Genomic DNA, 22,251 nt, shown 5'->3' on the forward strand with positions numbered 1-22,251 from the left:
CATAAAATCTGGGCACAGGAACTCTTACAATCAGCCCCAGTGGCATAGAGGCGGCTTCAACAACCATTCGTCGCATTTTACTCCAAAAAAGGCGACGATATTCGCCTCTTCGCTGTTGCACAATCACTTTTGCGTGAGCACAGTTACGCACGTCCGATCACGTCAACACTCCCCAGGCCATTCCATTGTTCAGTCCCTGTGTCTCCAGCTACCCCTAGCTACGCTCGTATCACCAAGAGTGGGGGCGTTCCCCTACCACCTTTTTACCGAAATCATTTAGTATTTAAGAATATTTATATTTATTACCCTGGAGTTCATACCAGTCATAATAATTTACTACTAGCGTTTTACAACATTAAATTATACAGTAATAACATAATTACCAAGAAAAAGAATACATTTGACTCTGAGAGCTTAGTGCATTGTCTGACAGCGCTAATTCCCAGTTTCGCCAATAGATGGCATAAGGGTACACTCCCTGGCAGTCTCACACAAGCGCGCCCGTTTCCGACGCGCGGGCTCCAAATTACTGTCAGCCCACCCTCATTTCAGTTCCGTTACAGGCACATTAGCTGCTTACTGTAAGAGTTACAGTTGTTTGCCATCATATTGTTGTTAAATTACTGTATTTTTCAGTTTAGTTTCGTAAGTTGATGCTATTAAAAACTTCGACATTCTTTTCGTTTGTAAGGAGGAAAACGTAACTCCTAACACAACAAAAAGAAATACAGTAATTTATCGGTACCTGGTTAACTTTTCAAAAGCTGTAGTGTTCAAATTTATGGTCGCAGATCCCAGTTCTGTTATTATGGAGCGTACTATTCACCGAGGATTCTGTGAAATTAGCGTCAAGAAGCGTAGCCGTCGTATACGGACATCGTGGATTATAAGATTAACACTAAAATGTCGTAGGCCTACTCCTCGGTGCCAAAAGACATTGTCTGACCTCGTGGACCTCCTTCTCCGTATTTCTGCGGTACATCGACATTACTTATTCCCGACTGTATCGAGTCCAACATCTTGTGTTACCTTGTGAGCAACGTAAAAAGTGATCAGTGAAGCCAAACGTTAGGACTGAAATTCTGGTGATATTCAATGTCAAGGCACGAGATAATATGTATTCCTTGTACTTAATATTGTTTTTCACTACGAACAGTAGTTAAAAATATTTATGTCATGTGACAACAGTACTTTAAGATATGTAGTATCTCACAATCCAGTAAACATACCTCTTCTCTGCCTCAGCTGAAATACAAAATTTTTTGAAGCTTCATGTTTTACGACTGTAAAATTTACTTAAATTCGCTTATCATTATCTAGCTCCCATCGTCCCTATTATTTCACCACTTACCTGACTGGTGCTCTGTTAAAAACGATTTGCAATGCCTTATCTGTTTTTCGACGTAGTAATACCTGAGAATAATGATAATTCTGAAATAATTACTCTATAATCTAGATAGTGAAGAATAATTCCAGAACTATATACACGCCAAACAGCAATAGCAGAGATAAATAAGTAATACGGAAAAGGAAGCTAGAATTAGGCAAGAATTTAAAGTATCTTTATCCGTGGGCACAGATTACTGTAAAGATATCGGAACAAATTGAGAAAGAATACAGTTGCTTACATTTGCGAATAGCATAGCTGTAATGGCCCCTGATGAAAGAAACCGCCAAAGAAGCTCAGGAGATACGGATTTACCGAGCGAGGTGGCGCAGTGGTTAGCACACTGGACTCGCATTCGGGAGGACAACGGTTCGATCCCGCGTCCGGCCATCCTGATTTAGGTTTTCCGTGACGATTTCCCTAAATCGCTCCAGGCAAATGCCGGGATGGTTCCTTTGAAAGGACACGGCCAACTTCCTTTCCTGTCCTTCCCTAATCCGATGAGACCGATGACCTCGCTGTTTGGTCTCTTCCCCCAAAAAAACAACAACAAGATACGGATTATGTACTAAGAGAAGAACACAAAATGGAAATTAACAAAAAAGACAGAAATACTACTACATAATTTCGAAGACTTTCCCGGCGAATTGTTGTCATATCGTCATCTCGTAGAATCGGGTGTACTGCCGGTGGTCCGCGTCTTCCCAACACGATATTTCGACGTCGTAACTCGGCGTCTTCATCAGGTGTTCCCGGAGACTGGTTGACGAGCTGACTTTGTCCCATGCCTGGGCGGTGTGTGGCGCTCCCTATGCCGTCCGCGCCCTTTGTGGCCATTTCTGGTGGTGGTATCAGTCTCTAGGCGCTCCATCTTCCGTCCGCGCCCGTCGCGGCTGTCTTCTGGGGTAGCGGACACCCCAAGGCGTTCCGTATTGGCTCCGCGCCCGATAGGTGCCATCCTAGCACTATCACGGCTCTGTTGAGGTTCCTTATACTGTCCGCGAACGCGGCGAGTTTCTCTCGTGGCAGAGACATTCTCCTGGCCTTCTGCACCCGGTAGGCGCCTGTGAGCATTCGGCTGCTGTTGGAGCTGCTTATTATGATGGCCATCCTCCAAGGAGGTTGCTGCCGCCTGGTATCGCATATGCCGTTCTGTTCCGTTACTTACGGTCTTGGACATCTGTAGTTCATTCCTGGAGGAGGGAACTTTCTACCGTTGTTTCTGTAGTAGTTCCAAAGCAGGATTCCACGCAGTGCTAAGCTGATATCCTGCTTCCCGGTTGATCAAGTTCTCATCTTGATTTCAATCAATTCATTAATGACACTAGTCCAGAATCGGTGGGTCTGAGCCGGCCGCGATGGTCTCGCGGTTAAGGCGCTCAGTCCGGAACCGCGGGACTGCTACGGTCGCAGGTTCGAATCCTGCCTCGGGCATGCATGTGTGTGATGTCCTTAGGTTAGTTAGGTTTAAGTAGTTCTAAGTTCTAGGGGACTGATGACCACAGTAGTTAAGTCCCATAGTGCTCAGAGCCATTTTGGTGGGTCTGAGTCAGGATCCTGGTTTTGTCATAATCCAGGCAATGTTCTGCTATTGCAGATTTAGTTACTTATCGTAGCCTAGTATGTCTCTGGTGTTCTTTACATCTTATTTCAACTGTTGCTGTAGTCTCACCGATGTAACACATCTCACCTTCACATGGTATATGGTAGACACGAGGTTTCCTTAACCCCAAATCATCCTTGATAGTTACAAGGAGTGTCCCTATCTTCTTTGGTAGGCAGAACAAACTCTTGATATTTTCTTCTAGATTCTGCTGATCTTGGCAGATATAGACCCAGCATACAGTAGAAAGGCTACTTTCCTGGTCTCTTCTTCCTGCTCCTCTCCTGTGGCCTCAGCTAGTCTGGTGGGATGGAGCGCGGATGTCCCTGGTGGAGTATCCGTTGTCTGTAAACACACTTTTTAGATGTTCTAATTCCGCTGTCAGGCTCTCTGGGTCAGAGACTGTTTTGGCTCGGTGTACGAGTGTTCTCAGCACTCCATGCTTCTGTATTGGGAGATGGCAGCTGTCAGCCTGTAGATGTAAGTCAGTGTGTGTTGGTTTCCTGTACACACTGTGGCCTAAGATGCCGTCTGCCTTCCTCTTTACCAGGACATCGAGGAATGGGAACTGACCATCACTCTCTAGTTCCATGGTGAACTTGATATTGGGGTGTCTTGTGTTCAGATGGTCCAGGAACTCATCCAGTCTTCTCTTGCCATGTGGCTTGATGACGAACATGTCATCAACGGATCTAGAAACACGTCGGCTGGTAGGCAGCAGTTGTAAGTGCCTCATCCTCTAATTTCTCCATAAACAAATTCGCGACTACTGGAGATAAGGCGCTACCCATGGCCACTCATTCAGTCTGCTCATAGAGCTGGCCTCCACAAAGTAAGTACGTCGATGTCAAAATGTGCTTGAAAAGATGCAGCAAGGCTCCTTCAAATTTCTCACTAATTATATCGAGTGTGTCCTGAAGTGGTACCCTGGTGAATAGAGACACCACATCAAAACTGACCATGATGTCTGTCCGAGATCCGTAGGTTGTTGAGACATTCCACAAAGTCCGAGGAGTTGCGGATGTGGTGAACACACTTCCTCACACATGGTGACAACATCTTCTTAAGTTAGGAGACTGCAGGGTAGGTGGCTGCGCCGATGCCGATATTACTGACGATCGGGCGAAGTGGTACACCCTGTTTATGGATCATGGGCAATCCACAGTATGGGTTGTTCTGGTGCCTTAGCGCTTAGTTGTTTGACAACCTTCTCAGGCAATCCTGTTTCCTTAAGAAGAGACCGGGTTTTCCTGTCAACTCTATCGGTGGGGTCATTCTGTAATGTATTATAAGCAGGGTCCTCAAATTGGTTCAAATGGCTCTGAGCACTATGCGACTTAACTTCTGAGGTCATCAGTCGCCTAGAACCTAACTAACCTAAGGACATCACTCACGTCCATGCCCGAGGCAGGATTCGAACCTGCAACCGTAGCGGTCGCTCGGCTCCAGACTGTAGCGCCTAGAACCGCACGGCCACTCCGGCCGGTCAGGGTCCTCCAAACGTTGACAGATCCTCTGGTCATAGTCAATCTTCAGCAGTATGACAGTAGGGTTCCCCTTGTCTGCTGGTAACAGCTCGTCAACCAGTCTCAGGAAACACCTGATGAAGACGCCGAGTTACGACGTCGAAATATCGTGTTGCAAAAATGAGGACCACCGGCAGTACACCTGATTCTACGAGATGAGAAATACTACTGTCCTCCAAGGGATTAGAACCCATTTGGTGTGTAGACCACGGTATAATTTTTTCATACTGGTGCGCCAAAAGGGTGTCAGACCCCTGATCAATCCTGCATGTTTCGCTATTTCGATGGACCAAGAGGAGTCAATAATGGACCATGGACGACTTTTAACTTATCCTGTGCACAGAACCACCAGATTTCTGTACGTAAGTAAATCATGTACGACCTCAAGGTCATGATAGGACAATGAAAGGTGTGGTATGAGCCAGAGCATATGCAGAATATCTTTTCATTTTAAAGAAAAAGGTATTTTAGTTGAGAGTTGCGTTGAAACAAACTGTGGGAATCTGCTTGTTGAACAACCGTTTTTCTTTCCCTTTGCTCTTCGTATCTACGAATACCAGACTTTTTTACACCGACTACGACTGCGTGACTTGAGGAAGTTGAGGGGCACCCTTTCATTTAAACTGGCTTGAGAAATTTATGGACTTGAACTGCACTGTAAATCTATAAGAGCGGTCATAACGGAGCAGCAAATGAGGCGGACAGCATCCATGAACGTCCTTGGCAAGTTAAAACTAAGTGCTGGAACTTTGCGTTTCGCAGGAAGGTACTGTACCGATAAGCTATGGAATAACAACTCAGAACCCACTATCACAGGTGTACTTCCACCAGTACCTCATCTTCCTATAAAAGGTATGCAAAACGTGCAGGACAGTACTCCTTTAAGAAAGGACACTGGGAAGACGTGACTTAGTGTAGGACAGCACTCCTCTAAGAAAGGACATTGGGAAGACGTGACTTAGTGACAGCCTGGCGGATGTTTCCAGAGGACTACTGTAACGTTTGAAAGGCAGTGGATGAAGAAATGGCGGAACTAAAGCTGGGAGGACGGGACATGAGTCGTGACTGGGTAGCTTAGTCGGGAGAGCGCTTGCACGACAAATTCAAAGGTTTTGGGTTGTAGTCTCAGTTCGGCACAAAGTTTGAATCTGCTAGGTAGCTCCATGTCTGCGCTTACTCCGCTGCAGAATAAGCATTCATTATAGGAACCACGAATTTTGCAAAGTTGTGGAAAGTGCTGTCATACAATAGTTTGCTGCCTTCTTCACCCAGAACTTCAGGCATCTACTATCGAGAATTTTGAAGTTGCTCGGACGAATGCAACTTATCATAGTCGTGTAATGACGATACTCACTATGCCTCTTCCCTTGTAATTGTGGACAGCCTGCAGCCGCCTGGATTTCTGCCCACAGGAGGTGTTCCAGGAGGCGCAGAGCCACCTGGAGCTCATCTCTTCGCCAGACATGGAGCCGTCCCTCCAGGACCCCGGGGGCGGCTGGTCCGAGTGTCTGGACAAGGTGAAGGCCATGATGGTGGCCGCCGCGCAGGGCACAGGTGAGCGCCGGCGCCACGTCTCTGTACACGATCACAACCTCTCTTCTCTGTCTTTGCGCTATTCCATCTTTGTTCCGCTGCACTTTCCTGGGTCAGTAGCCGTATAGAAAGAGAAATGAGATCTTTAGCAAATGAGAGAGGAATTTGTCAGAGCACTGAAAGAGTGAAGCCGAAACGAGGCACCTGTAATAGGCGACATGATGTATCACACCAAAAACACTCAGACATTAAGAATAATACCAGGGCAGTTCAATAAGTAATGCAACACATTTTTTTCTGAAACAGGGGTTGTTTTATTCAGCATTGAAATACACCAGGTTATTCCCCAATCTTTTACCTACACAACACTATTTTTCAACGTAATCTCCATTCAATGCTACGGCCTTACGCCACCTTGAAATGAGGGCCTGTATGCCTGCACGGTACCATTCCACTGGTCGATGTCGGAGCCAACGTCGTACTGCATCAGTAACTTCTTCATCATCCGCGTAGTGCCTCCCACGGATTGCGTCCTTCATTGGGCCAAACATATGGAAATCCGACGGTGCGAGATCGGGGCTGTAGGGTGCATGAGGAAGAACAGTCCACTGAAGATTTGTGAGCTCCTCTCGGGTGCGGATACTTGTGTGAGGTCTTGCGTTGTCATGAAGAAGGAGAAGTTCGTTCAGATTTTTGTGCCTACGAACACGCTGAAGACGTTTCTTCAATTTCTGAAGATCCGTCGATCATCTCGAACGAGTGTGTTCGCGGGTGATCACCATAGCGAAGATATGGGTTCCAACGGGGAAATCCATTGAGATAAGCATCTTTGACAAAGATCAGATTATTATTTTGCAGAACATGTGAACGAGTATCACGAAAACGGCGAAGTTGGCTGAATGGTCACGAGCTGCTGTCGTGAGCATCTACAGAAAGAGGTGGAAAGATAGTAAAACTACCACTAGGTGCTAAATGGTTGCACGTCTATGAATGGGATTTGAAGGCTTGTATGCCCTGTAAAGTAGGATAGATGGTGACCTGCGGCATCTCTGCCGAAAGAACATAACGCTGGTGCACGCACAAGTGTTTCGGAACACAACGTTCATCGTACACTGCTGTACAAGGAGCTCCGCAGCTCACCACACATGCGTGTTCACATGTGACCCAGCGACATCGTCGGTTACGATACCTGTGGGCACAGGACCATCGGGTTCCGAAAGAAATGGTTCAAATGGCTCTGAGCACTATGGGACTCAACATCTTAGGTCATAAGTCCCCTAGAACTTAGAACTACTTAAACCTAACTTGTAAGTAGGCTTATAACACTCCCCGTCTGCCAACTACTGTACCATAACCTCAATGCCAGAAGCAGGTTGTAACATAAAACAATTTTGTAAAAGTAACTATGGCACAAAGCAACAGAGCAGTGTTACCCTCTGAGAGGAATTTTGTTAAGTTGACCGTATTGTTCCTAATGGAAGTGACTTATCGGAAATGAAAGTCAGAATTACGTTAATATTGGAATAGTGACAAACAAAATTTTGCCTAGTTATACTGTTTATAGAATAAGGGAAACGGTCGCCAGCCTAATTAGGCAAGTGAAAGATTAACATTCTCGTTTATGAAAGTAGGTATAAGTAACTATAATGGACAACACGACAGACACAACCTAGACTTAGCCACACGCGAGTGCAATGAACTCTGACACACATATGTTTTAATATTGAAGCTAACAGTTAGAGCAGTAGGAACTATTTTCAAAATGATAACAGATACAGAAAAACACTATCACTTTCAGGGTTTACACAAAATGAGTGGTCTTTATACTGTTAATATGCACACAAGAGAGACAAACACTTGGCATACATGAGAATGAAAAGTTTCATAACTGCAGCTTTCTCACTTTTACTACAACGAAACACAATATTGACAAAATTGCAAGAAACTGACTCACCTTTTAGAATTTACCACCGACAACAACGTGATCATTTACTTTATAAGACTCAGCCTAAAGTTTGAAGTTAGTAACAGCACTTTAAATAGCAGTTTCAATAGAAAGATTATTATTGGACAAATAACATTTGCTTTAACTCATTCTGTTACCACTTTAGCTTTAAGTATCTTTTTAATAAGTTCAAGAGGCATTATTTAACAAAGCTCTAGACTTCAACGTACTTTCAGTAAGGACACTCGGTAATCACTTTTCTTCAAACGGAGAGGACCCTAAGAGGTGTTATGATGAGGAGTAAAATCAAGGTATTAGGTAAATAAATTCCGATATGAATTACCTTATATTTCAGCACATTAACAAATCCATTAGGCTGATCCTTCACTGTACATCAATATAGTATTACGTTACAGTGATTGCGCAACGTGGTGGCAACTGCATGTTGGTAGGTGGATTCGCAGACAGAATTGCTGGACTCTGTCATTTCTTCGTGGCGATGATTCATACAAATTCCAGAATAGTTTCAGCTATTTGTCCATCCATCCGAGGCCTTGTAAAGAAGCAGGAAAAGCCTCTCTCTGAATCAGCATGATATGCACCTTTATAGTGGCAGTGCCCAGACTCGTAGCTCCTTTCCGTCTGGTGGCTCGTCTCGACTGACTATCAGTTCCTCCTTTTCCACCTATGCGAACCACAATTTGCGCGCGCTACATATTTCCGTTCCTGAGGGGAACCACTACACCTTTTACATACAAAATAACTAAAAACCCTAAGTGAGGATCAGCAATTTACATAACAGCAAACAAATACATTAATTAAAACAGAACATTCTCACATATTGACACTTCTACAAAAAATTATTCACACAAAATTACAATTATATACAATAAGTTCTGTTCCCTCCAAATGGGACAAAGAACTTTAAATTACAGATACACTACTTTGCATAGAATCAAAACATGACTTCAAAGTTTATATAAAGAAAAGGGTACACAATTTTATGATATCGATTTGAACACATTCACAGACGATCAAGAATGTGACATTAAATAAAGCAAAAGCAAAATAAATTCATACAGCATAAGAGCTGTGGTGTTACAGGCTGTTTATGTTTTCTTATTGGCAACGTTACGTAGCGCTCTGTATGAAAATCACTGGCTGTGCTGTGTGCAGTCTGTGGCTAGTTTGCATTGTTGTCTGCCATTGTAGTGTTGGGCAGCGGCAGATGGATGTGAACAGCGCGTAGCGTTGCGCAGTTGGAGGTGAGCCGCCAGCAGTGGTGGATGTGGGGAGAGAGATGGCGGAGTTTTGAAATTTGTTATACTGGATATTATGAACTGCTATATATATTATGACTATTAAGGTAAATACATTGTTTGTTCTCTATTAAAATCTTTCATTTGCTAACTATCCCTATCAGTAGTTAGTGACTTCCGTAGTTTGAATCTTTTATTTAGCTGGCAGTAGTGGCGCTCGCTGTATTGCAGTAGCTTGAGTAACGAAGATTTTTGTGAGGTAAGTGATTTGTGAAAGGTATAGGTTAATGTTAGTCAGGGCCATTCTTTTGTAGGGATTTTTGAAAGTCAGATTGCGTTGCGCTAAAAATATTGTGTGTCAGGTAAGCACAGTCGTGTACAATTGTTCTAAGGGGACGTTTCATAAACTAACCTAAGGACATCACACACACCCATGCCCCAGGCAGGATTCGAACCTGCGACCGTAGCAGTCCCGCGGTTCCGGACTGCAGCGCCAGAACCGCTAGACCACCGCGGCCGGCCATCGGGTTTCGACTGTCGACCAATGGAAACGTTTCTGCTACAGTAGGTCGCTGGCTATCTCCACAAACCGCGTTCACCGTGGTGAACAGCGGCTCGAAACGTGCAGTGCCCCACTGACAGGTTGGTGGGAGCAGCATTATGCTATGGGAGGCGTTCTTCTGCGCTTGCATTGGTCCTGTGGCAGTAATCGAACACGGGCTGACAGATGCGAACCACTTGCATCCCTTCATGCTTGATGTCTTCTCCGACGACGATCTCATCTGCCTGTCCCTGTCTTGGAGTCAGAGCCGCGCTACAACGGTTCGGTGAGCATTGTTGTGAACTCACGTTGATGTCTCGGCGAGCCAATCAGCCTGATGTAAATCCTATGGAACCTACATAAGTCGCTATCGGGAACCATCACCGCAGACGCCAATCAGCGGCTCGTTATTTACGCAAAATTACATGACCTGTGATACATACCTCCACAAAACGACCAACTACCTGTCGGATCCCTGATACGCAGAATCAGTGATGTTCCAAATACGGACGAACAAGGTATTAAGCAGTTGGTCATAATATTTTGGCTCATCATTGTAAAAGACCTAGTTCCAAAGAATGTAGGTGCGACAGGTGTAATATTACAGAACTATTATCTGAATATGTTATGGACGCAAAATACATGAATTATTTATAAAAGAATGGAAAGACGGCTGGTAGAAACCAACCTTAACGAAGATCACTTTAGGTTCCAGAGCAATTTAGGTTCACGCAGTGGGGGTAGGGGTTCAGGGATTCTTGCCAAGGAATTAAAAGCGCAAGGCTAAGGGTGTCCTCTAAACATCTCTAATAGTCCTCCGACGGTGGCGACATCTCCGTGACTGCCTTACCGGGTGCGTGCTGAAGACTCACTGGGATCAAGCCACCTACTCGGGGAGATCGCATGCATTGTCATTTTATGTCTCCACCAGGTGCTATATTGTTCTGCACAGAGCCTGGTGGGCTAGGTGGATGTGAAGATGGGCTACAACGCCTTGAACACTATGTAAATGGAGAGGAAATGGGGAGGGCAAGCTGTGGTGGATGTTGGTTGGATTGTTATCGGGAACATGTGGCCCATCTGATGACGTGAAATATCTGATTGCAGTGGCTCAGATAGTCCTGCCTGCCGCAGTCTCTGACTATTTCGGCTGCCCTTCTTTGTGTACTTCCGATATCTGTTAGTCCTATTTTGTAAGGATCTCAAAAACTTGAGCAACGTGTCTCACGAGCGTTTTGTAAGTAATCGCTGTTAAAAGTACTGCATTTTCCCAGTGTCCTCCCCATCAACCTAAATCCATCGCCTGCTTTACTACGACTGAGCCTATTTCATCATTCTCTTTCACATCACCGCAATTTGTTACACCAAGACATTTTTATAAGGTGGCTGAGTCTAATTTTTATTCATTGATTTCGTGATCGTACAGCACGAAATTAATGTCCCATCACATTTCCCTGCCACTTCTACATCTGTCAATGACTCTCCGTGCAAGATGACGTGTTGCGTCCTCCCTAACAAGAAATTCTCTCTAGTGTCAAATTTCAGTCCATAGCCCTTTTTACCCTACTATCGTTAGTAAACGTTGGCGAGATACTGAGCCAAATGCTTTTCAGAAGTCATCTCCTGATGTCATGTGATCGAATCACTTAGTGATGTAACTGATTCTCGACTAATTTTGAGGATCGCTTCTGCTATTCTTTTAGAAGTGTGTGCTCTGATTCATCTAATGGATGCATGTCATTTATGCCCCTGGTAGTACTGTATTCTTGCAGTAGAGGGACTGTGTCAGAGGGCGACACACGCCAGTGGTGAAGCACAGCAATCTGTACAGTGCGGACACCTGGCTTCTGTCAGCACTGTGCCAACAGTCCATGGAATGGCGTGGCATTAGAGCTCCACGCTGTCGTGCGGCCACTACAGTAGAACAATCGTGCTGCAGTGCAATACAACCCTCTTTCCTGTGGCGGTCACAGCAGTTGACACATAGCAGTGGTAAGGCATTGCTATTGGTGGCGGTGTAGCCAGTGAACATTGTGTTTTGGTGTTGGGCTGTTCTAGTAGAGCCGATGTGTTGCAGGACGGCATTCACCAGTGACGGTGTGTAGTGATTCTGGATGTTGGAAGACCTGACTGCTGGTGGTGGTGGAGTGACAGTGTGCATTTTGACTGCGGTACAGCATGGTGCATGTGCTCCACGTTGGTGTTGAGCCTTTTCAGTAGAATGTTCATGTTTCAGGTGACTCATCCTGTGATCTACACCTCATCCCTCATGATCATACACAGTGGTCTCAGCAATGGAAAGGCACGCCTGTTTCCGGCAGCACAGGAGTAGGACTGATATTTTTTGGTTTTGCTTTTTTTGGATCACCAGTCTTCTGACTGGTTTAATGTGGCCCGCCACAAATTCCTCTCCCGTGCTAACCTCTTCGTGTCAGAATAGCACTTGCAACCTATGTCCTCAATTATTTGCTTGATATATTTCAAAAAATGGTTCAAATGGCTCTGAGCACTGTGGGACTTGACATCTGAGGTCATTAGTCCCTCTAGAACTTGGAACTACTTAACATAACCTAACTAACCTAAGGACATCACACACCTCCATGCCCGAGGCAAGATTCGAACCTGCGACCGAAGAAGTCACGCGGTTACAGACTGAAGCGCCTAGGACCGCTCGGCCACACCGGCCGGCGGATGTATTTCAATTTGTGTCTTGCTCTACAGTTTTTTCCCTCTACAGCTCCCTCTAGTACATGTCAGTCATACCCTCATGTCTTAAGAGATGTCCTATCATTGTGCCCCTTCTCCTTATCACTGTTTTCCACATATTCTTTTCCTCTCTTATTCTGCACAGAACCTCCTCATTCCTTACCTTATCCGTCCACCTAATTTTCAACATCCTTCTGTACCACCACATCTCAAATGCTTCGATTCTCATCTGTTCAGATTTTTCCGCAGTCCATGTTTCACTACCATACAATGCTGTACTCCAGACGTACATTCTCAGAAATTTCTTCCTCAAATTAAGACCTATGTTTGATACTAGTAGACTTCTCTTGGCCAGGAATGCCCTTTTTGTCATTTATAGCTTTTTATGTTCTCCTTGCTCTGTCCGTCATCAGTTATTTCACTGCCTAGGTAGCAGAATTCCTTAACTTCACCTACTTCGTGACCATCAATCCTGATGTCAAGTTTCTCGTTGTTTACATTTCTGCTACTTCTCATCACTTTCGTCTGCCTTCAATTTACTCTCAATCCATTTTCTGTACTCATTACATTATTCATTCCATACAGCATATCATATAATCCTTCTTCACATTTACTCCATGTTGTGAATTGGCAGGAGCCAATTCACGGAGTTTTGAGGAAGCCGAAAGGCACGCGATTAAGCTCACGCAGGCTGGCGTGAGGTCTGGAACAGGTCAGAGAAATAAGACTAGCAAAACAAGAGTAACTGGTAGAATACTTAACTTTAATCCACAATTGGTGAACATCTCTCGTTACGGTACAGGCTTCACAATATTAATTATCAAATGCTATGGCGCCTTGCTAGGTCGTAGCAAATGACGTAGCTGAAGGCTATGCTAACTATCGTCTCGGCAAATGAGAGCGTATTTGTCAATGTAGCATCGCTAGCAAAGTCTGCTGTACAACTGGGGCGAGTGCTAGGATCTGTCTCTAGACCTGCCGTGTGGCGGCGCTCGGTCTGCTATCATTGACAGTGGCGACACGCGGGTCCGACGTATACTAACGGACCGCGGCCGATTTAAAAGCTACCGCCTAGCAAGTGTGGTGTCTGGCGGTGACACCACACTCCGGATAGTAATGTCGTCAGCGAATCGTATCATTGATATCCTTTCACCTCGAATTTTAACTCCACTCCTGAACCTTTCTTTTATTTCAATCACTGCTTCTTCAATGGACAGATTGAACAGTAGGGGTGAAAGACTACAGCCCTGTCTTACACCCTTTTTAATCCGAGCACTTCGTTCTTGGCCGACCACTCTTAGTATTCCCTCTTGGTTGTTGTACATATTGTACATGACCCGTCTCTCCCTATAGCTAACCCCTATTTTTCTCAGAATTTCGAACATCTTGCATCATTTTACAGTATCGACAACTTTTTCCAGGTGGACAAATCCTACGGACGTGTCTTGATTTTTCTTTAACCTTGCTTCCATTATCAAGCGCAACGTCAGAATCACCTCTCTCGTGACTTTACCTTTTCTAACGCCAAACCAGTCGTCATCTAGCACATCCTCAATTTTCTTTTCTATTCTTCTGTATATTATTTATGTTAGCAACTTGGATGCATGAGCTGTTAAGCTGATTGTGCCATAGTTCTCGCACTTGACAGCTCTTGCAATCTTCGGAATTTTGTGGATGATATTTTTCCGGAAGTCAGATGGCATGTCGCCAGACTCATACATTCTACACACCAACGTGAATAATCGTTTTGTTACCACTTCCCCCAATGATTTTAGAAATTCCGATGGGTAATTTTCTATCCCTTCTGCCTTATTTGATCTTAAGTCCTCCAAAGCTCTTTTAAATTCTGGTACTAATACTGGCGCCCCTACCGTTTTCTATCCCATCAGACAAATCCTAAACTTCATAGAAGCCTTCAGTGTACTTCTTTTCACCTACAAGGTCTCTCCTCTGCATTTAACAGTGGAATTCCCGTTGCACTCTTAATATTACCACCCTTGCTGTTAATGTCGTCGAAGGTTGTTTTGATTTCCTATATGCTAAGTCTGTCCTTCGGACAATCATTTCTTTTTCGTTTTGTTCACATTTTTCATGCAGCCATTTTGTCGTAACTTCCCTGCACTTCCTATTTATTTCATTTCTCAGCGACTTGTATTTCTGTATTCCTGTATTTCCCTGAACATTTTTGTACTTCCTCCGTTCGTCGGTCAACTGAAGTATTTCTCCCGTTATCTATTGTTTCTTCGCAGTTACCTTCTTTGTAACTATTTTTTTCTTTCCAACTTCAGTGATGGCCCTTTTTAGAGAACTGTGCTGCCAACTGAGCTATTCCTTATTGCTGTATCTATAGGCTTAGAGATCTTCAAGCGTATCTTCAAGCGTATCTTGTCATTCCTTAGTACTTCCATATCCCACTTCTTTGCGTATTGATCCTCCTGACTAATGTCTTAAACTTTAGGCTACTGTTGATCACTACTATTTGAGTTCTGAGTCTATATCTGCTCCTGGATACGCCTTACAGTCGAGTATCTGATTTCAGAATCTCTGTCCGACCGTGATTAATCGAAATCTTCCCATATCACCTGGCCTTTTCCAAGTATACCTCCTCTTGTGATTCTTGAACATTCGGTATTACTAGCTGAAATTTATTACAGAACTCACTTAGTCTTACTTCTCTGTCATATCCGAAGCCCATATTCTCCTATAACCTTTTGTTCTACGCCTTCCCCTACAACTGCATTCCAGTCCCCCATGATTATTAGATTTTCATCTCCCTTAATGTGCTGTATTAACGTTTCAGTATCCTCATTTACTTTTTCTATCTCTTCCTCTTCTGCTTACGATGTCGGCGTGTATACCTGAATTATCACTGTTGGTGAAACTTCCTGGCAGATGAAAACTGTGTGCCGGACCAAGACTCGAACTCGGGACCTTTGCCTTTCGCGGGCAAGTGCTCTACCACTGAGCTACCCGAGCATGACTCACGCCCCGTCCTCACAGCTTTACTTCTGCCTGTACCTCGTCCCCTACCTTCCAAACTTCACAGAAGCTGTCGTGTGAACCTAGCAGAACTAGCACTCCTGAAAGAAAGGATATTGCGGAGACATGGCGTAGCCACAGTCTTGGAGATGTTTCCAGAATGAGATTTTCACTTTGCAGCTAAAGTTGTGAGGACGGGGCGTTAGTCGTGCTCGGGTAGCTCAGTGGTAGAGCACTTGCCCGCGAAAGGCAAAGGTCCCGAGTTCGAGTCTCGGTCCGGCACACAGTTTTAATCTGCCGGGAAATTTCATATCAGCGCACACTCCACTGCAGAGTGAAAATCTCATTCTGGTATCATTTTTGGTGTTTGTTTGCTGTCGATTCTGATAAGAACAACCCTATCAATGAACTTTTCACAGTTACACACGCTCTGTCCTACCTTTCTATTCATAACGAATCCTACTCACGTTACACCATTTTCTGCTGCTGTTTATATTACACCACACTGGTCTGACCAGAAATCCTTGCTTTCTTTCCATTTCACTCCACGGACCAGTACTATATCTAGAGCGAGGCCTTGCATTTCCCTTTTCATATTTTCTGGTACCACGTTCAAGTTTCTGACATTCTACGCCCCCACGTGTAGAACGTTCAAAAAATGGCTCTAAGCACTATGGGACTTAACATCTGAGGTCATCAGTACCCTAGACTTAGAACTACTTAAACCTAACTAACCTAAGGACATCACACACATCCATGCCCGCGGCAGGATTCGAACTTGCGGTCGTAGCAGCAGCGCGGTTCCGGAGTGAAACGCCTAGAACCGCTCGGCTACAACGGCCGGCTGTAGAACGTTATCCTTTCGTTGATTACTGAATCTTTTTCTCATTGTCGCCTCCCCTTGGCAGTCCCCTCCAGGAGATCCGAATGGAGGACTGTTCCGGAATCTTTTGCCAATGGAGAGGTCATCATGACACGTATTCAATTACAGGGCACATGCTCTGTGGATAAACGTTACGTACGTTTAATGCAGTGGTTTTCATGCCTTCTGCATCCTCATTGGCCTTCTGCATCATCATTGGTGATTCTTCCACTTTTAGGGGCAGTTTCCCACCCCTAGCACAAGAGAGTGCCCTGAACCTCCGTCCATTCCTCTGCCATCTTTGACAAGGCTGTTGGCAGAATGAGGCCGCCAATGCTGATTATTAATCAAAATTTAAGCAGTGGCGGGATTCGAAACCTGGATCAATGACAGTTTGATTACCACCCCTAGCCCATGAGGACTGGTGAACATGTCCTGTATTGGTGTTGTAGTATCCCAGCAGAGGTGTCATGTTGTTGGGCTTCGCCCCTTGGTGGTAGTGTATGGCAGCCTGGGTGGGTGGAAGGCAGTGGTCGTGTGCAGCAGCCTGGCCAGCGGCAAGGCGTGGCCGTGAGCAGTTGTGGATTGCCCATGAAGCCAGCCATCTGGGGTAAGGTGGCGTACATGTGTTGCATGTTGGTGATGACCGAGTCCAGTAGAGTTCTCATATTGCAGGGTCACGCACCGTTACTCTACCCCCCCCCCCCCCCCCCAACCCCAGTTTTGTTTTGCACAACAGTGCAGGCAGTGGCAAGATAAGGATTCTCATGGCAGTACAACAGTGGTATGCATGAGTGGTTTGCATGTTCTGTATTACTGTTGAACTGTTGCAGCAAAACAGTCGTTTTACTAATGAAGGTATAGGACAGCTTTGGCAGTGGTGAGGAATGACTGTACCGCCGCTCGTGGTCTCGCGGTAGCGTTCTCGCTTCCCGAGCACGGGGTCCCGGGTTCGATTCCCGGCGGGGTCAGGGATTTTCACCTGCCTCGAGATGACTGGGTGTTTGTGTTGTCCTCATCATTTCATCATCATCCAGGAAAGTGGCGAAATTGGACTGAGCAACGATTGGGTCATTGTACGGGCGCTGATAACCACGCAGTTGAGCGCCCCACAAACCAAACATCATCATCATCATCATCAGGAATGACTGTAGGCAGTGGTACACTGACCAGCTGGCTAGGGCAGAGGGACTGTGTAGTGTACATGTTCTGTGTTGATATTGAGCCATTCGATTATGGTGGGCCAATTGCAATGGGTGGCATATGGCCCTGTTGCAAGGAGACATGCACCACTGTTGGTCTGTGGTTCCCCTGGCAGCAGCAAGCATGTTGATGATGAATAATTCCAGTGGAGAAGTCATGTTGCAAGGGCCTCATACCCACTTTCTATCCCCCCCCCCCTCCTGCCACTGCACTGTTAATGCCTGCCAGTTGGCCAGTGAGCAGACAAGGATGCTTTTTTAGACACCAACTTACGATTTTCCATGATTATAGAACACACCTTCCTAGATCACTGAACTAAAATTATCACTAAAATTGTATTGTGGGGCACGCTGTCCTTTTTTTTTCAAACACTTAATTTTTTGACATAATTTTGTAAATAAATGAACGTAGAAACAAAGCAACTCAGGATACTGTAATCATTCTAGCTCCATATGTGTTGACTCCCACACTTGGCATACTGTTAAAATTTCATGTCTCTACCATCAATACTTTTTTAGAAAACGGGTCATTTATTGCAAAAAATGTAGTTAGAGATATTGAGGTTTAATACTTATTTTATTACAAATTCTTGTACAGACTTACATTTCTGTGTCTTTTATGCACTAGACTTGTTCTGGCCCATAGTATGTGTCTTCTTCAGTTTCGCAACAGCGCAGTGCTTGCCTCCTCCTTTTCTTTCTTGCTCCTTTTGTCATTTGCTTCACGTACACGAAGCTCATCGAGTTCCTGCAGTCCTTTATCTGTGTTCTGTCCAAATCTTACCTTAACTTCTCCAGAACCTTAATTCTCTCATAGTTTCCACCATTAAATTACAGCATCAGACACTGCTAACCTTAGTCATAAGGCCAACAAATACATTTTTAGGCACACAGCACCACAGCAGAAGGACTCGTTCACATTCTGGGTCTTCCCATGTCAACACTTCTTTAGTAGCTCAGGATTTGCCAAATCTCTGTAAATAGGTTTGATTGCCTCCATTACTGCCAAGGGAAGAGAATGTTATGTTTAAATTCATGTAGGGTGCCAGAAAATTCAGCTTGCCTATATTTACAATAAGTGTTTGGTGGAGGTGGACACAAAGCATGAAATCGCTTTTCATCCATTGATATTCGATGAATGAAAGTGCTCCACACAGCTCTTTTCATCTTCTCTAAATTGTCACAGTTATCTCTAATGACCTCCCTATAATAGTCCTGTAATTCATCAATTACTTTGTCCGTTAGTTTTCTGGCACATTTTATTGTCTTGCCGTCAAGACAGTTTTGTGTTACGCAGCTTGGTTTTTAGGTTCATTCGTAATGCCAACTTCTGATACGTATCAGTAGGAACAAAACAAAGCAATTCACAGCCTTCTAGACTGTGTAGTTCCTAAGATATGACTGCTCAACTGTGGCAGTATATTCGTAGCCACGAAACTTGACAGTCACACGTCAACATTCAAAATATTATTGGAAGGTCTCACAACTGTCTGAATTTAATGTACAGGGTGATTCAAAAAGAATACCACAACTTTAGGAATTTAAAACTCTGCAACGACAAAAGGCAGAGCTAAGCACTATCTGTCGGCGAATTAAGGGAGCTATAAAGTTTCATTTAGTTGTACATTTGTTCGCTTGAGGCGCTGTTGACTAGGCGTCAGCGTCAGTTGATGCTAAGATCGCGACCGCTCAACAGAAAGCTTTTTGTGTTATTGAGTACAGCAGAAGTGAATCGACGAGAATCCGCAGGAAACAACTCAGTATGAACGTGACTCGCCTAAGGTGAACGTTTTCTGTGCCATTTCAGCCAATAAAGTTTTTGGTCCCTTTTTCTTCGAAGGTGCTACTGTAGCTGGACTACAGTATCTGGAGATTTTAGAGAATTGGCTGTTCCCTCAGCTCAAACAAGAAGCACAACAAATCATATTTCAGCAGGATGGAGCGCCACCACATTGGCACTTATCTGTCCGTAACTACCTGAACGTCAACTACCCGAGGCGATGGATCGGCCGCCAGACAGCCCGTGACAGAGCACTTCATCACCGGCCTCCAACAAGCCCTGATCTTACCCACTGCGATTTTTTCTTATGGAGGTATGTTAAGGATATGGTGTTTCGGCCACCTCTCCCAGCCACCATTGATGATTTGAAACGAGAAATAACAGCAGCTATCCAAACTGTTATGCCTGATATGCTACAGAGAGTGTGGAACGAGTTGGAGTATCGGGTTGATATTGCTCGAGTGTCTGGAGGGGGCCATATTGAACATCTCTGAACTAGTTTTTGAGTGAAAAAAAAACTTTTTAAATACTCTTTGTAATGATGTATAACAGAAGGTTATATTATGTTTCTTTCATTAAATACACATTTTTAAAGTTGTGGTATTCTTTTTGAATCACCCTGTATTTTACACCAATATGTTCAGGAAAGTCCAAAGTACATTATAGAGCAGAAAACAGAAAATGTCAGATTTCAACGAATTTGATGTACAGTGTCCCCTTCAGTGCCATTCCAGTAGAGCAGTCATGTTGAAGGGCGGCACCAGCCAGTGGTGATGCGCGGCAGCCCGGCAGCGGCAAGATGCTGCTGCTGGCGGCGGTGCACCGGCAGTGCGCCGGCTGGCTGGGGGACGGTGTGGTGCACTTGATCGAGTTGAGTGGTAGTGTTGCAGGGCGGCATCTGCCAGTGGTGGTTCGCGGCGGCCCGGGCAGCGGCAAGACGCTGCTGCTGGCGGCGGTGCACCGGCAGTGCACCAGCTGGCTGGGGGACGGTGTGGTGCATGTGATCGAGTTGAGTGGTCATGTTGCAGGGCGGCACCCGCCAGTGGTGGTGCGCGGCGGCCCGGGCAGCGGCAAGACGCTGCTGTTGGCGGCGGTGCACCGGCAGTGTGCCAGCTGGCTGGGGGATGGTGTGGTGCACGTGATCGAGTTGAGTGGTCATGTTGCAGGGCGGCATCTGCCAGTGGTGGTGCGCGGCGGCCCGAGCAGCAGCAAGACGCTGCTGCTGGCGGCGGTGCACCGGCAGTGCGCCGGCTGGCTGGGGGACGGTGTGGTGCATGTGATCGAGTTGAGTGGTCGTGTTGCAGGCCGACAGCCGTCAGTGGTGGTGCACGGCCGCCCGGGCAGCGGCAAGACGCTGCTGCTGGCGGTGGTGCACCGGCAGTGCGCCGGCTGGCTGGGGGACGGTGTGATGCACGTGATCGAGTTGAGTGGTCGTGTTGCAGGCCGACACACGCCAGTGGTGGTGCGCGGCGGCCCGGGCAGCGGCAAGACGCTGCTCTGGCGGCGGTGCACCGGCAGTGCGCCGGCTGGCTGGGGGACGGTGTGGTGCACGTGATCGAGTTGAGTGGTTGTGTTGCAGGGCGGCAACCGCCAGTGGTGGTGCGCGGCGGCCCGGGCAGCGGCAAGACGCTGCTGCTGGCGGCGGTGCACCGGCAGTGCGCCGGCTGGCTGGGGGACGGTGTGGTGCACGTGATCGAGTTGAGTGGTCGTGTTGCAGGCCGACACCCACCAGTGGTGGTGCGCGGCGGCCTGGGCAGCGGCAAGACGCTGCTGCTGGCGGCGGTGCACCGGCAGTGCGCCAGCTGGCTGGGGGACGGTGTGGTGCACGTGATCGAGTTGAGTGGTCGTGTTGCAGGCCGACACCCGTCAGTGGTGGTGCGCAGCGGCCCGGGCAGCGGCAAGACGCTGCTGCTGGCGGTGGTGCACCGGCAGTGCACCGGCTGGCTGGGGGACGGTGTGGTGCACGTGATCGAGTTGAGTGGTCGTGTTGCAGGCCGACACCCGCCAGTGGTGGTGCGCGGCGGCCCGGGCAGCGGCAAGACGCTGCTGCTGGCGGCGGTGCACCGGCAGTGCGCCGGCTGGCTGGGGGACGGTGTGGTGCACGTGATCGAGTTGAGTGGTCGTGTTGCAGGCCGACACCCGTCAGTGGTGGTGCGCGGCGGCCCGGGCAGCGGCAAGACGCTGCTGCTGGCGGCGGTGCACCGGCAGTGCGCCAGCTGGCTGGGGGACGGTGTGGTGCACGTGATCGAGTTGAGTGGTCGTGTTGCAGGCCGACACCCGTCAGTGGTGGTGCGCGGCGGCCCGGGCAGCGGCAAGACGCTGCTGCTGGCGGTGGTGCACCGGCAGTGCACCGGCTGGCTGGGAGACGGTGTGGTGCACGTGATCGAGTTGAGTGGTCGTGTTGCAGGCCGACACCCGCCAGTGGTGGTGCGCGGCGGCCTGGGCAGCGGCAAGACGCTGCTGCTGGCGGCGGTGCACCGGCAGTGCGCCGGCTGGCTGGGGGACGGTGTGGTGCACGTGATCGAGTTGAGTGGTCGTGTTGCAGGCCGACACCCGTCAGTGGTGGTGCGCGGCGGCCCGGGCAGCGGCAAGACGCTGCTGCTGGCGGCGGTGCACCGGCATTGCGCCGGCTGGCTGGGGGACGGTGTGGTGCACGTGATCGAGTTGAGTGGTCGTGTTGCAGGCCGACACCCGTCAGTGGTGGTGCGCGGCGGCCCGGGCCCGGGCAGCGGCAAGACGCTGCTGCTGGCGGTGGTGCACCGGCAGTGCGCCGGCTGGCTGGGGGACGGTGTGGTGCACGTGATCGAGTTGAGTGGTCGTGTTGCAGGCCGACACCCGCCAGTGGTGGTGCGCGGCGGCCAGGGCAGCGGCAAGACGCTGCTCTGGCGGCGGTGCACCGGCAGTGCGCCGGCTGGCTGGGGGACGGTG

The 22,251-nt window shown here is 47.2% G+C and overlaps 1 protein-coding gene across 1 annotated transcript in view; it reads left to right on the top strand.

Moving 5' to 3' along the window:
• The window catches only part of LOC126101511 (uncharacterized), a 936,969-nt gene that overhangs the window by 538,087 nt on the left and 376,631 nt on the right, over nt 1-22,251 (top strand). Inside the window, exons 5-7 of the mRNA XM_049912155.1 lie at nt 5,929-6,070; nt 20,352-20,840; nt 20,903-22,225. Of these exons, the coding sequence (XP_049768112.1) occupies nt 5,929-6,070; nt 20,352-20,840; nt 20,903-22,225 (1,954 nt within the window). The remainder of the gene's footprint in view (nt 1-5,928; nt 6,071-20,351; nt 20,841-20,902; nt 22,226-22,251) is intronic.

This window comes from Schistocerca cancellata, chromosome 9 (assembly GCF_023864275.1).
Source record: "Schistocerca cancellata isolate TAMUIC-IGC-003103 chromosome 9, iqSchCanc2.1, whole genome shotgun sequence".
Taxonomy (NCBI): Eukaryota; Metazoa; Arthropoda; class Insecta; order Orthoptera; family Acrididae; genus Schistocerca; species Schistocerca cancellata.